Source organism: Heterodontus francisci, chromosome 22 (assembly GCF_036365525.1).
Source record: "Heterodontus francisci isolate sHetFra1 chromosome 22, sHetFra1.hap1, whole genome shotgun sequence".
Taxonomy (NCBI): domain Eukaryota; kingdom Metazoa; phylum Chordata; class Chondrichthyes; order Heterodontiformes; family Heterodontidae; genus Heterodontus; species Heterodontus francisci.
In genome coordinates, this window is record NC_090392.1 from 60,611,682 (window position 1) to 60,628,226 (window position 16,545).

The 16,545-nt window shown below is 40.1% G+C and overlaps 1 protein-coding gene across 13 annotated transcripts in view; it reads right to left on the reverse strand.

Moving 5' to 3' along the window:
- The window catches only part of gramd1ba (GRAM domain containing 1Ba), a 590,058-nt gene that overhangs the window by 267,930 nt on the left and 305,583 nt on the right, over positions 1-16,545 (reverse strand). The window contains exon 1 of one of the 13 annotated variants that reach the window (XM_068053897.1): positions 7,440-7,775. The exons of the other annotated variants lie outside the window; for them this stretch is intronic. Within the exon in view, the coding sequence (XP_067909998.1) occupies positions 7,440-7,462 (23 nt within the window). The 5' untranslated portion in view covers positions 7,463-7,775. Of the gene's footprint in view, positions 1-7,439; positions 7,776-16,545 lie in introns of those variants that run through there. 13 annotated transcript variants of the gene reach the window in all.

The window sequence follows — 16,545 nt, forward strand, 5'->3', positions numbered from 1 at the left end:
CAAACGTTCCAGTATCTTACCCAAGTGGCCACACTTCATGTGTGAGTGCAGATGGAGAATGTTAGCAGGGTGTTTGACTATTCTAAGCATTACAGCTGAAGCAAATAGTGTTCTCACATGATGAGTGCAGATAATTAGGAGTGGGTACCGTGGCAGATTTTTCCTCTCTAGCCCAAATATGCCAATTGTATTGCCAGCCCAGAGAAGATCAAATAACTCAGAACAAACTTGGAATTGGCTTAGGAATTTCTGGTTCTTGTTTGGGGATGACTTCAAAATAATAAGGACTTTCATTTAGATTACAGGCTTAGAACTCACTCCCAGGTGCCCACTTTCAATACAATGTAGACAAGACCATTATGCTTGGCAAATTATTTTCTGGTAATTTTGCAAGACTTATGTAATAAAGAAGGTTAATGCCTCTTTTTAAACATTGGATCATTGATACAATGGGACTCTACCAATTCTAAGAAGGCAGAGTTGTGTTTCAAAATTAATAAAAGAACCAAGCTGAACTGATAATTAGGGAACGAGCTAAAGTATAGTATAATCTTAGGTTTAACTAAGATTTCTAAAGAACTTGGGCTTTGATCTCATAGTTTGAGATGTAATTCTATGAATTTGTTAGCCTCCTTGACACCAGTAAGTCCCTCACTCATTTTTGTTGAAGAGCTCTAGAATCTCTGTTCCTTAACTCATTGACCTCTATTTTCTATTATTTAGTATTTTAGTTTTCCACAAAACCATTCTGACGTTACAGCATTGAAATACTGCACGTGCTGTATGATTCAGTTCTCAAGAGAACTAAGTTCAATTCTATGTTTGACCATCAATTCTGTCGACTGATTATGAAGAATTAGACCTTTTAATCTGTCAAAAAGGAATTCCTGAGACAGCAAGACTATGGCAGTGAATCATTACAGTTACAATGAAGTTTTTAAACACTATAATATGTGGTGTATAAGTTATATTTCTTTGTTTTCTAAATATTAAAAAATTGGCATTCTCCAGGTCAATTACTGGGGTTTTTGAAATTTAATAACACAGTAACAACATTTAGCCAATCTCCAGTACAATTAACATCTATAATCAACTTCTCAAAATATTGTTACATTGTATAATTTGTTATTCATTTAAATTTCAAACTAAGACTATTTTCCATCACAAGTAAACTAATCTCTGATCAATTTTCAAGTATAATTTATATGATTAATGTGAATACTATGCCAACTGTGCACATTCTTTGGCTCTTCTGATTTATTATCTTGTCATATTCCATAATGCAGATAGAAGACAAGCAACATTACAAGTTTAGTGCATTTTGTTTGACACTGTGTTAAGTGGATTTAGAATGTCTCAAAACTAAATTACAGCACAAAAAATAGTTGCTGATGACCGGTGACATTTTTTAAATCAGTGTTAGGATTGATGAGTAGAGAATTAGTTGCTTCTGGAAGAGCAAGGAGCAAAATTAAACTAAAAGTACCAGAGTTTGGTCTTGTTTGTTTCTGTGTTAATTTGGTTAAAGATTGACGATGATAGAAAACAGGTCATTTTTCTATTTTGCGTGAACCAAGTCATGGAGTCAAGCAGTTGAATCCTGAGGGATTCAAATTTAAATTCCAAGGTGTCCCACTTGTTTAAACTTGGTTATCTGCATTCAAGCAAGTTGTATTTTCTGTTCTCAGCTGGGTTCAACGAAATGCCCAGATGGTCGGGGGAAGTTCAGGTTCAGTGGCAAAATTACCATCCATCTTAAATAGCACTTCCTACTGATGAATCAAGAATCAGCCCCAACGATGGTCATGGAAAAGTTGCGAGGCTGTAGAATTCAGTTCCAAGATTATGCAATTGAGGGAGAAACCCCATCAACATTCAAGGTTAAATTGTAGAGGTAAATTGGGTAATTCAGGAATAGTCAAATAATGCAAGGCCCAAATTCTGTAAACTGGCCCACAAACGTCAATTCAGTTGTATCTACGCTGACATTCCTTATTTGTTGGGATGTCTTGTTTGAATTTAGTGGGCCTAGTGCTTCAGAAAAGACTGATCTTGATGGTATTGCATCATTGATCAATAAATTCTTAAGCAAAATACACAGACCTATATTGCTATCAGCAACTGGATATATGCAAATTAATGGGAGCATGGATTAAATCTTTTCATGTGGCCCTTAATTTATCTAACAGATGAAGAGTAAAAAGCCTGAACATTCCTGATATAACCAGATTTACACTGGTTAGTGCAGATAGCAATTTTCTGTCAGTTGTGAATTGGTCTCTCCAAAAAGGAGCTTAGATATTATAATGGATTGGAACAAGACCTTGCATAACTTTCCAGCTGCTCAGGAGAGGACTGGGCTAGGCAGTCCCTTCAACCATCTTCAGGGGATCTAAGCAAAGCTCTGTGAAAAATGCAGCTTTCTAAAAAGTTATACAATTTTTACCCTTTATTAATCTTCCTGTTTTAAAATTTCTTTTTAGTTCTGGCTTCTGCTATTACTTGCTGTTTTTTTATGCAGTTTTTTTCCACCTATGATTGGCCACCTTGGTATTAAACAGATCCATGGCTCTTGGTATGCCGACCTCACATGGCCTGGGGAAATGAACTCGCTGGTAGAGTGATCACAAATCTGTGTAATTTTCTCTCAGGACATCTGCATTATAGAGATGTCACGGTCTGTGGAAATCAAGTTTGCCTTTCAAATCCCCTTTAAGGGCTGCTATCACATGCTATTGCCCACCCACCATTCTGACCTTTGGTGAGCTCCCTTGCCAGGCCACAAATAAGCTGGGAAGTAATTAATTATTCGTTAAAGCTGACCTGGAAAATTTTGGGATCTGAGTCCAGAAGAAAGTCAGTCAGCAATATAACCTAATAAGTAAACACAGGAAAGGCCCTTTCCTGATAGTAATTTAGTTAAAAGTAAATCACTTCAGTTTAATTCCAGTAATTTCTGCTTACCTCTTATATGAAATTGAATATATATATTTCTTGGAATAAACTGTTATTGTCAAAGACCCTCAACTAAACACACTACTCGAACAGGTCAGGCACAATAAATACTTCTTTATGCTCACATTTATTGAGAATCTGTCTGGAGCTGATTAATGAAATATCTGCAATTACCCTGTCAGCAATGCATGAAATCACTGTTGATATTTCTACCTGTGAAATATGGAACCAAACAGAAATTTGAAGTCAGTTTAATTTGTTCCATAAGAAGCTAATACATAAGAGGGGTTATGACTTAGAAACAAAACTAGGAAAACCCACCGTTCATTTCTCCACACATCATTCCACTCCCATATACTGACGTCTAATAAAATACTTGTCGAATGCATACAGTAATTTCGAGCTAAAAGCAAACAGAGCTTTGCATCAAGTGTTTAGATTTAGTCCATTATGACTCTCCCATTTCACAGGAACATAGGAACAAGAGTAGGCCATACATTCTTTTCAACTGTTCCGCCATTTAATTAGATCATGGCTGATCTGTATCTTAACTCCATTTATCAGCCTGATTCTGTACACGCACAGTTCAGGCAACACTGAGGGTAAGGAGAAAGTGATTTTAGTTTGAAATCTGATCAGAGGAAATAATCCCAGCTGTTTGTACTTCCCCACCAGTTGGCTGTGACTGTTCTACAAATGTAGAATGACTATGCACATGCAATGCACTTGCAAGTATATAAGAAGCAGTTCTTTTCTGTATAAATGCACAAGTAGTAACTACAGTAGGATGTTGAAGTCTATCAAATTTCCACCACTTAAAAGCCTTTAAATGTATTTTGTTTTACAATGAATATAATTTATATTTCTGTTAAACCAGCCTGTTTATAGTACAGGGGTGTTTAACAGCTATCAGGGCAAAACACACAAGAAGGTAACACGAGGGATATGGGGATAGTGTGGGAAAATGGCGCTGAGGTAGATCAGCCATGATTTAGTTGAATGGCAGAGCAGGCTTGAGGGGCTGAATGGCATACTCCTGCTCCTATTCCCTATGTTCCTAAATTGACAGGCTGCTGGGCAGAAAAACCAGCAGCAGGAGACCACAGCAAGGAACCTATCGGGATGGTCCCTGGCAATCAGGAGGAAGGAGGTACAGGCTGGGGCTTGGGATGGGGGTGGGGCAGGAGGTCACCAATCCCGGCAGGGGTTGGAGACAGGTCACAAATCGGCAGAGGGGAGGTCGAAGGCTTCCTTGAGGGACCGGGGGAAATTAGTGAAGCCGCCAGCTACTGCCTCCATCTTTCTGCCAGGTTTTCTGAGCCCTGGGAAACCTGCAGAGCAAATGTTAAATTAAAATTAGGGGCCCAATTGCACTTTGGGAGCCCGATATAAATATTTTAATGAAGTATTCTGCCTCTACAAGATCAGATATTCACACACTTCACAACCCATTGCTGTAAAAATGGTGGCAGGCGCCTATATTTTTGTTTCAATCCACTCCCTCCTTCCCCACAATCGTTATCAAGGCATTATGTCCCATACTCAAGAAACGAGTATCATAACACCATCTATTGCATTTACAATTACCGAGAAACTATTACATCATCAGCTGCGTTATTGTTCCAACACAAAAGAAATTAAGCAGATATTGATTTGTTAAAAATAAGTACAAATATTCTTGTGCAGCTTGGCTTAATAATGGAACTGATGATCATACTGAGAAAGCTAGCTTGAGGAACAAACAAAAGGGTCTGACTTCATCAATCATTTAATAAAGTACAAGACTGAGCACATCAAATAAAAGAAAATGGTTTCAACCTTATCTTGTGATGGACATTAAAGGATTCCCAGCTGTCACAAACTTGATTGAAACTATTGTTTCTCAGGGCTTCGCTCCTTATGGCTGGCTGTACCTTGCTTACTTTAATGACTTGTCAAAAATTTGTGCTCATTCTCAAGTCTACTTGTGTACCTATAACATGGCAGTAAATTGTATTCACTAATCTGCAGAAAAAAAAAGCACTCTGAAAATATCCTAATTGAGGATACTAAATTTCCCACTGGCTCAGTGAAAACCACCTGGTATCTAACTCACAATAAAAGCAGATCATTACGGAACAAATGCAATGGCCCCTTGGCCGAGCTGAAACATTCCTTTGTAATATTAATGATGTTTTGCTGGAAATGGACTCAATCATATAGTGGTAATATGTTTTCCTTTAAGGCACAAACATTCAGATGTGCTAGCAAAAGGAAAGACATTGCTTTACACAGAGCATAGCTGGGACCATATATTATGGTACAGCTCTGCAAAGTCCAGCTTTGCAAACCTGAAGAAATGATGCAAGCAAGATGAACATTTCAACAGATTACAAGAACCATGATAGAAAATAAAATGAACAAACTCTGGGGCAGCAGAGAATACAATGATCGGAATGATTCATTGCAGAACTTGGGAAATTTCCTGATACTCAGCCTGTCCTGTTACGTCAGTACATGGATAAAGGCCTGCTACCCAACCCGACCCCGATGGGTCCTGACGACGTGTCGGGTTTGGGCTGGGTCGGACTTCTGGGTCCGGCATTCAGGCTCCATCGGGTTTCCTTTGCACACTACAACAACAGGAAACAAAGACCTCAACTACAGGGACCCAACCTTACAAGGTAAATGCAACAACATTTCCGGGTAAGCATTACACCATCAAATGTCACATGCCCACACCCCCAGGATTATGTCCAAATTTGGCAACCCAATTACTTAATGAAACTGGTGTCATGGAACTGTTTTTTCCCTCCTCTTTTTAAAAACAGTGTGCCTTTAAAAACTAAGGGGCAGAGTGTGCCAGCAGTTGCACCCGTTTCCAAGACAACAGCAGGAGACAGAGATGAGGTCACATGGTGTACTGTAACCTGTATGTAAAGACTGGCTATAACTGGTTTGAACTGGAGACCAGCGAAGCATGTTCTAGACTAAAGGAAGGATCCCGCTCTCAACTGAAAAATCTGCATTTATCTTCAGGCTCTGTATTGCTTAAGGAGAGAAGAACATTTGTATTGTTGGAAGTAGCAAATTCCTTCTTTTTTTTTACTTCCAAACTCTAAGAAATTTCTGTTTCAGAAGTGACTCTCTATTGTCTGATTGTGTTTGCTGGAATTCTCAGTATAGTTTCTACTGAAAGACTACCAATTTTAAAATCCAGACAGACCTGTTGCTACACTCCTTGTTGAAAGAACTGTGTGACTCGTGCTGCAACCAAAGTGCTTTGAACACCCATCTCTTAAAGACTACTGGAAGATGGCAGGATCCCCAAGGACACATTGTACAGCAAGCTCATCACTGGTATCAGACCCACCGGCCGTCCGTGTATACGCTTTAAAGACGTCTGCAAACGCGACATGAAGTCCTGTGACATTGATCACAAGTCGTGGGAGTCAGTTGCCAGTGATCGCCAGAGCTGGCGGACAGCCATAATGGCGGGGCTAAAGTGTGGCGAGTCGAAGAGACTTAGCAGTTGGCAGGAAAAAAGACAGAAGTGCAAGGAGAGAGCCAACTGTGTAACAGCCCCGACAATCAATTTTATCTACAGCACCTGTGGAAGAGTCTGTCACTCTAGAATTGGCCTTTCTAGCCACTCCAGGCGCTATTCCACAAACCACTGACGACCTCCAGGCGCTTACCCATTGTCTCTTGAGACAAGGAGAAATGTTTAATTTGGCTAATTTCCAGCAGGTGGGAAAACTTTAATAATATGCTATGACCTGTGGAGTAATGGGTCTGAATTGACAATGCATGACTCCCACCTCGGTCGTAACACTGGCAACCATAAAACATACAGCATACTTGTACTGGGCATACTTGTACTAATGCAGTGGTACTGTTTGAAAAATCTGATCCCGAACCATTTTACGGAGTGGGGGGGGGGGGGGGGGGGGTGGAATCCAGTCTCCAGCATGTATTTGCATTCATCAAACTATGGGCGGCAACAGGATTATCTGCTAACGGGAAACTATCACTGAAAGTGCTGTCAGAGTCTCATTCAAGTCACTTCCGCAAAATATACACATAGTTCAGATTGTTACACAGTAGAACGAGATTGGATGAAATACAGCATACAAAGTCATTCAATCTGGACAAATGCAAAGTTTTATCAGGACCTTCTTATAAACGCATACTTAGCCTTAACTTCCGTAAAGTATATTGCAACACACTCATAAAATAGTACACAGATTGTTACGAATCTGACAGCACTCAGAACTTGTAACGGATTTTGCCCTTAATAACGTCTTTCTCTTTGATTTAGCTCGGATTTGTACTGGCAATAGCCGATGATATTCTGCAGCTATAACGCAAACAATGGAAGAAGGGTAGTTACCAGCAGTGATTTAGTATTCTGCATCTCTCCCAGAAAAACTGGGCCGAGCTAATTCTCTTGAGTATGCGCTGAGTAGATTGACTGAGCTGCGGACGCTGCCGCTTCTACTTACCAGGCAAGCTTGAAGCCTTTCATCAGTGCAGTACACAATATCCGACACCCATAGCCTCTTCTCCCCTATCACCAGGATGAGCGCGCCACAACATGCTAGCATGCAAGGGCGAGGGCTCATTCACAAATGCAGTAAAGCTCTCCAATCTGTGCTCCAGAGGGAGACAAGTGTCTCACCTTCACTTGACGCTTCACTACTAGCAACAGTTCTGTGCGCACCAACGCTCACACAGCCTGCAGCTCCATTCCACACTCAGGAAGGCTGACAAGAGCTGGTCACCGCAGTTAGGACAGACCCATGGCATCACCATCGCCCACCTTCCTGTGCCGAGAATGCCCTCAAATGAGTCAAGGATTAAATGGACCGAGTGCAACCATCGACAACATACGTCATTGGAAATCACTGGTGGCAGCTGTGAGTGTAATCTCTTAATCAATGCCGAAATGCTGCATGTAGGGGATCAGATGTGTTACACAGCCCCCACCCTTGGATCTTGACTCTCCTGCTAAATTCGCATGGGAACTTGCACACAGGAGTTATCAAGACTCAATAGCTGATGCAGATTGGGACAGAATAAAATCGCTCAATTTTATGCCATTGCTGCTGTTCTCATCAGAATACACTGAAACCCTGTCCATAAAGTACATTTTGACTGTCAAAATAATATATCCAACCAAAGTGAAATAAAGCCCCCACTGCAGGAAGGCATTTGAAACGCACAGAATTCCTCTATAAACTGCTGATTGTTTTAATTACATGTGTAACAGAAATGACAAGAAACAGTAAAAATGTTGTGAATATTTTCAAGCAATGACAGGAAGTGTGGGTCATTCCTGCTCCATATCCCAAAACATAAAGGGGAAGATTTCCTCTCAGGGATGGGGCTTTGGACTTTTGTTGACATTGTCTTTCTGGGAGAAGAACTGTAGAAAGCATTTCACCCAAAGGAAGGTTCTACTTAAAAGATACCAGAGATTCAGTTCGAATTAATTGAATATCAAGCTTCAGTTTATTCTAAATTGCCTTGGCTTTATTTTCAAGTTTGTGACATAATATGAACCTCATTTAGGTTATGTCAATCCATTACCAATAATCCTCGTGAACAATATGTAAGAAGGCACAAAATTGTAGCATAATTCACCAATTAAATTGTTTTTGTGTGTATTTTAAAATAGCTTTGTTTTGACCTATCTTTTGAGATTGATCGCAACAGCTCACCTCCCTTACATCAGCAACTTATCACATCTGCAACATAATAAAACATCCCAAGGTACTTCACATAAAACAAATTATGACACCAAGCCACAAAAGATGATGAGGGCAGGTGACTAAAAAATTGGTCATAGAGATAGGTTTTTAAGGAGTGTCTTAAAGGAGCAAAGTGAGGTACAGAGGTGGAGAGGCTTAGTACCGTGCTCAATGAGTGTCAATCATTTTGGAACACAACGTTCAGTATCACAGGAGACTAAGTGAAAATACACACCCTTAATCTTTCAAGTTTCTAATTTTAGTACATGTTGCTGTGGGGAACTGAAAGCTATACATTTCCCAAACCCAAAGTAATGGGAGTCAGATTTGGTCTGGTCTTAAGTGCAACATTATGACTGATTCAGAACAGCATGGAGTGGACATGGAGATGAAGCATGTCAGCCAGCTCAGCCTGCCACTGATGTCGTTGGCACAAAGTCTAAGAAAACCTGGAAATGGAGGACAGTTCAACAAAATGACAAATAGCTGGTTGGAAAATATCACCAAGTGCTTATATTACTTCTTAAAATAGCAGGCACTGCATTTGTTAGACAAGTGTGTTTATTCAAAGGGTGAGGGTTAATGTGTTTTGTGGCTACTTAGCAACTATATAATTCAGACAGCAACAAAAACTAACCCAATTGAAGTAAAACAAATAATGAACATGGTGACAGGGTAGATATATAATTAACAGTCATTAAAATCATACAGCAGATCAGGAGATTTTTGAATTTGTACCAGTGGGATGACTTCCCCCCACCTCCAGCATTTCTGATTTTCACCAGTCACATGTCACTACGATAATGAATTGAAATATTATCTATGTGTCAGAAATGTGACATCATAGATGAGTCACAGATTTCTACTAATGAACACTGGGAAGACTGCAGCTATCGTTTTCAGACCCTGCCACAAAGGCCAACTCCCTTGTCACCAACTCCATTGACTGACCAGCCAGCCACTCAGGCTAAGCCACGGTGTGTGAAACCTTGCCGTCTGTTTGACCTAGGATTGAGCGTAACCTATCCATCTCCAAAAGCACTTTGTTCCACCCTCAAAACATTGCCCACCTCTGCAACCCTTCTTTTCCCAGCTTTAAACTTGATTTTTCTAATCCCAATCGTTAACAATTCCAACTGATCCAAAACTTACTGTGACGACCGAGGCGAGAGCAATGCACTGTCAATTTAGTCCCATTGCCCCAGGTCATAGCATATTAAAGTTTTCCCAAGTACCGGAAATTAGCCAAATTAAACACTTTATTAACGCCCCCAGAATTAAACAGACCAAACCAGGAATCTTTAAACAACAAATTAACTATTTATTAATAAACTAAATCTTAAACACTATTGAGATAAACCTATGTCTAAAAGACTTTATAATGTATTTCTCTTAACCCTAATGCACACACACATACATTCAAAAACCAATGGTTAACCGGTTTAAAATTGATGATTCTTAGGAATAAATAAGTAGCTGGGTTGTAAGTCTTCGAGAGTTACGTTCCCAGTTGGTGAGGTGTCCCAGAGTAGAACAGTCAGATGCCACTCGTAGTCTCCAGGCAAATTCAATGAATAGTCTTTAAGGGATAGGCATTCAAAGCACTTCGGTTGCAGCAGGCACCACACAGTTCTAGCAACAAGGAGTACAGCAACAGGTCTATTTGGATTTTAAAATTGGTCGTCTTTCAGTAGAAACGTTACTGAGAATTCCAGCAAATACAAACAGATAACAGAGAGTCAATTCTGAGACAAAGACCTCTTAGAATTTGGAAGTAAAAATGGAATTTGCTACCTCCAATAATACAAATGTTCTTTTCCGGGGGGTTTTTCTCCTTAGCTCATGTAGATTTTTCTGCTGAGATCTTAACCACTCCTTCCTTCAGAGCGCACTTTGCTAGTTTCTGGAACAGACTGGTTTAAGCCAGTCTTTTACACAGTCAAAAGTTACAATATGCCAGGTGACCTCCTCTCTCTCCTGCTGTTGCCTTGGAAATGGGTGCAGCTGCTGGCACACTGTGCCCCTTTGTTTAAAAACAGTGTGCCTTTAAAAACTGAGGTGAAAAAAAAAGTTCCATGACAATATGTTGACCTGTACAAAGCCTGCTCACCCATCATCACCATTCTCATTGGCCCAGATTAAAATTACATTGCAACACAGTCAGCTAGGATACACAATATGTTACAGGGAGGCATGAAAGTGGATAGAGATAATAATTCATTAAAAAAATTCTAGAAAGATTACAACAAGTACTTCAGATGAAAGCATTCTGAATGCCTTTTATTTTTCCCATCTAATCATGCTGGCATAACACAGTTAAGCCTGATTTTGTCTTCTCCTAACATCCACACATGCAGCAAGGGCCATTGGAGGTCAATTAGGAACAAGTATCTCAGCTGAGTTTTAACTTCCCTAACTCCAGGGCACCGAGATCTAATTGTATTGCTCCTGCAAAAACCCACCAAGATCGACTAACTTGGCACAAACCAAGCCTCGAACCTGGAAATTGTTTGGTCAATGTGCCTTGGCACCACTTACAAGTGGGGTACAGTTACCCACTGAACCAATGGAAGGGCCCAGCATTGCCTGTCTAATTCTCACTGATTCAGCAAATGAATATCTGACCAGCCTGTTTAGGCAAAGTATAAAGGCTGCTGGTTATGTCAGTCAATGCTCCAAGTAATCTCTAGTCACATAGTTGGATAGACATTTGAGTCATTATCACAAACATGTTAGAAATGAGCAAACAGCAACATTCAGCTTTTTTTTTAATTCATGTGGTGTGAACATCACTACCAGGGCCAGCATTTATTGCCCATCCCTAATTTCCCTTGAGAATGTTTTTTTTTAAAAGGGGCACAGTCTTCAAGAAAAAATATTTGGCCAAATGTTTTTCTGTTCCAAGAGGAAGAGTAGAAGAGCTCTGACATTTTCATCATGAAAAGATCATGCGCAAGTGTTAAATTATGTTAATTGCAAGCTAAGAATAACGGCAGCACATTTTTAGCACTGGTTTCCCCAAATCTTTTCACAACTTATAAAAAACTAATACATATGAACTTGTTATGATCCTGTAGTTTTTTCTTTTCTGGGAAGTATGCAGTGTGCCTTTAAGGCTGTAAGACGATCAGTAGTGCTTTAAGGCAGCAAGCTCCAGGGACTGAGTCAAAGGATGCATTCTTGTTGCCGTAGGATACAGCCACTCAGGACCAAGGACACGAGATACAATGTTGCCAATTGGTGTTTGAAACTAGCTGAAAAACTGGCTTTTGAGACACAGTTAAAAGACACAGACCGACAGCTGGACCAGCATATACTGAAGGAAATGAGAGCTCTCCCTCGGTTTATTTAAACCCAACTTATTATACTCTCAGAATTCTGATGTCAAGCCAGATTAATTTCTTAAAAGAAAATAACCAATTCCTTTAACTACTGAACTGTAATTGCTGAAATTCATCGCTGGAAAAGAAGAGCATCAATTCAACTGCTGAATTAGACAAAGACTGTTCTACTGTTCAAGAACCTTTTTTTCCCCATCGAACAGCTGTGAGGACTTCAAGCAACCTTGGACTGTTCCATATTGGAAGATTTTACTTCAGCAGGAGTGTAACTATGCCATTTTAAAGGCTGTTTATATCTTAGTAGTGTTTAAGAATTTAGTTTTTCTAATTAAACAGTTAATTTGTTGATCTAAAGACACCTGGTTTGGTTTGCCTCATTCAGGGGTTAATAGGTGGTCAATCTGGCTGTGGTTTTCTTTAATTTGCAAAGTTTAAAACGATATATTAGGCGATCTGTGGAGTAGCGGGACTGAATCAACAGTGCTTTTCTCCCACCACAATCAGCATCATATATTTTGATTGGGGGCTTTGTCTTGAGCTTAACGAACTTAAAAAAGAATAATGCTCCAGCACGTATTGAAACCATTCTAAAATGTTAACAGGCTAAAAACCCTTGAAAAATCACTAGGATTAGCTAGGCTTTTGTTTTTACAAACTAGGTCAGAGAGGAGGCGGAGGATAGCTCAGATAATGGATTAAAAAAATCAGAAATGCCAGGCGTTACTCCCTCCCCTTCACAGGCTAGGCTCCTCGCACAGGTTCTGCTTTGCCACCAGGTTCCACCTACATTTTAAAAACCTATATTTGCACTGGAAATAAGCTCTGTGGTCCTATCTATGTCGAGTCACTTTCTCACCTGCCAAGTAACAATAAAGGACAAGTGTGGAATATACAGAGCTCAGCTGGGTAATGCTGTAGGTTTAAATTACATTCTGTCATCTGCTGTATGGTGTTGTCCTTCACACTGACATTCAGACATAAAACATGAAAGATTCGCAACAGCTGACACTAAATACTGTTATTAGAACACAGACATGCACTTGACTTTCTCAAAGATTATTACAGTGATTAAAATGGAAATGGGACTTGTGTTTTTCTTAATTTGATCTTTGTGGGTAATTGATGCTTTTTAGTTCTTGAGGGTCGAATGAGATTTCTACATTGTATGTCTGTGATCTGCTTTTTATTATACAATGATCAGGGATTCAGCCTTTACTTTAATCTTCAGTTCAGTAAATTTATCTAAATTTCATAGAGTATTTTAAAGCATCTAACTTAGTTTGGCATGTGTTCCAGTCCATGTACTATGCTGGATTGTGGAGAGGAAGCACTTACCCAAATCAGCAAAGTACCTCAAGGCCATCATTTTTGAACCAATGTTGAAAGCTGTGTATTTGGGACATTTTTGAAAGGCACAACATTTTAAAATCTTTAGAATACTGAACTGCTTACCTCTCTGACCTGACACACTCAGTATATCTTAAACTGAAGTGGATAAGCATCCTTTCATATTAGTTACATGGAATTTACAGCACAGAAACACAGCTGGTCAGTCTATGCAGGGGTTTTTTGCTCCACATGAGCCTCCTCCCACCTTAATTCATCTCACCCGATCTCCACATCCTTCTATTCCATTCCCTGTCTGACAAGCCCTTGATTTTAAAATTCTCATTCTTGTTTTCAAACTTCACCACATCCCTTGACCATTCCTATCTCTGAAACTGCCTTCAGTCCTATAACTCTCTGAGATCTCTGCACTCCTCCAAGTCTGGTCTCTTGTGATTTCCTGATTTTCATCGCTCCACCACTGGCAGTCATGCCTTCTGCTGCCTAAACCCTAAGCTCTGGAATTCCCTCTCCAAACCTCTCCACCTCTCTCTCCCCCTTTAGCACATTCCTTAAAACTTACCACCGACCAAGCTTTAGGTCATCTGTCCTAATAAGAACATAGGAACAAGAAGCAGGGATAGGCCATACAGCCCATCGAGGCTGCTCCACCATTCAATAAGAACATTTTTGATCTTGGTCCCAACTCCACTTTCCCAACTGTTCCCATCACCCTCGACTCCCCTATAGTTTAACAGGGGGCCTGTACTGCGCTGTAATGTTCTAATTTTAATGTCTATTTCAGCTTTGAGTAGATTCAATGACTCAGCTTCCACAGTTCTCTGGGGTAGATAATTTCAAAGATTCACGACCCTCCAAGAGAAGAAATTCCTCCTCATATCCGTCTTAAATGGGAAACCCCTTATTCTGAAATTATGCCTCCAAGTTGAACTATCCTCCCATTTCCTGGTTTTCTTGGATTATGTGCCAATGACATCAGTGGTAGGCTGAGCTGGCTGACAAGTTGTAATTTTCCACTCCACTCCATGCTGTTCTGAATCAGTCATAATGTTGCTCTCTGGGGAAGAGAATTCCAAAGATTAATGACCCTGTGATAGAAGAAATTCCTCTCATCTCCATCTTAAAAGGAAGACCCTTTATTCTGAAATTATACCCTCTAGTTCTACGTTCTGCACAAGGGGAAACATCCTCTCAGCATCTAACCTGTCAAGCCCCTTCAGAAACTTATATGTTTCAATAAGATCATCTCTCATTCTTCTAAACTCCAAATGAATATAGGCCCAACCTGATCAACCTTTCCTCATTTAAAAAAAACCTTCAACCCAGGAAACAACTTAGTTAACCATCTCTAAAGTGCGTCCAATACAAGAATATCTCTCCTAAAATAACGAGACCAAAACTGTATGCAGTACTCTTGGTGTGGTGTCACCAACAACCTATACAGTTGCAGCAAGACTTTGTTTCTTTTATACTTCAACCTTCTTGCAATAAAGGCCAACATTCCATTTGCCTTCCTAATTATTTGCATGCTAACTTTTTGTTTCATGTAGGAGGACACCCAGATCCCCCTGTACCACAGAATTCTAGTAGTATCTTTTCCATTTAAATACTATTTTGCTTTTTTTATTTTTCCTACCAAAGTGAATAACTTCATATTTTCCCACGTTATACTCCATCTGCCAAACTTTTGCTTTTAACCTATCTATCTTCCTTTGCAGACTCTTTGTGCCTCCTCACAACCTCCTTTCTCACCGGGCAGCACAGTGGCGCAGTGGTTAGCACCGCAGCCTCACAGCTCCAGGGACCCGGGTTCGATTCCGGGTACTGCCTGTGTGGAGTTTGCAAGTTCTCCCTGTGTCTGCGTGGGTTTTCTCCGGGTGCTCGGGTTTCCTCCCACAAGCCAAAAGACTTGCAGGTTGATAGGTAAATTGTCCATTATAAATTGTCACTAGTACAGGTAGGTGGTAGGGAAATATAGGGACAGGTGGGGATGTTTGGTAGGAATATGGGATTAGTGTAGGATTAGTATAAAGGGGTGGTTGATGTTCAGCACAGACTCGGTGGGCCGAAGGGCCTGTTTCAGTGCTGTATCTCTAATCTAAATCTAATCTATCTTTGTATTTTGGGCAAATCTGACTACAGTCTCTTCATCCAAGTCATTAATATAGATCATAAATAGTTGAGGCTCCAGCACTGATCCCTGTGGCATTCCACTAGTTACAGTTCGCCAAACTGAAAATGATCCATTTATCCCGACTCCTGTTAGTTAGCCAATCCTCTATCCATGCTAATATATTATCCCCCCACCCCAACAATATCTTGTGCAGTAAAGTAACCTCTTATGTGGCACCTTATCAAATGCCTTTTGGAAATTCAAATACACTGTATGTTAACTTATGTAGTTCTGTGTCAAATTTTGTTTGATGAAGCTCCTGTGAAGCACCTTGGGATATTTTATTACAAAGACGCTAAATAAATGCAAGTTGTTGGTTTTCCCTCATATACTTATCTAGCTTCCCCTTATATGTATTTATGCTATTCACTTCAGCCACTCCATGTGGTACTGAGTTCCACATTCCCATCACTGAGCAAAGACATTTTCTCCTGAATTCCTTATTTGATTTATAAGTGACCATCTTATATTCATGGCCCCTAGTTTTGGAGTTCCCCACAAGTAGAAATGTTTTTTCTATGTCTATCCTATCAAACCCTTTCCTAACTTTAAACTTCATGAGGTCACCTCTCAAGTCTTCCCTTTTCTAGAGAAAAGACCTTCAGCTTGTTCAGCCTTTTCTGACAGACATTTAAGAATCACACAAAATTCAGTAACCTTAAAATGAAAATCAGTCACTTCAAGTTTAGAAATGAAGGTAATACTGCAAACTGGCACAGATACACCTGTGCACATGAACAGTACAATTTAAATTTCTACACTGTGCTGCAATTACTGGTATAGAACAGTGCCATTCATCAATTAGCTTTGTCACATGACAGAGTGTTAGTAGGCAATCTGACCATCACAGTTAAACCCAATCCTGTCCCCACCCACCATCATTTACAACACTGGAGAGCAGTCAGGAGTGGCAACCCTGCCTGGTTAATCCCCTCGTCAATATAAGGCATGGAGGACAACTGAAGCCAGTTAACTCAGCACAGAACAAACAATAGAG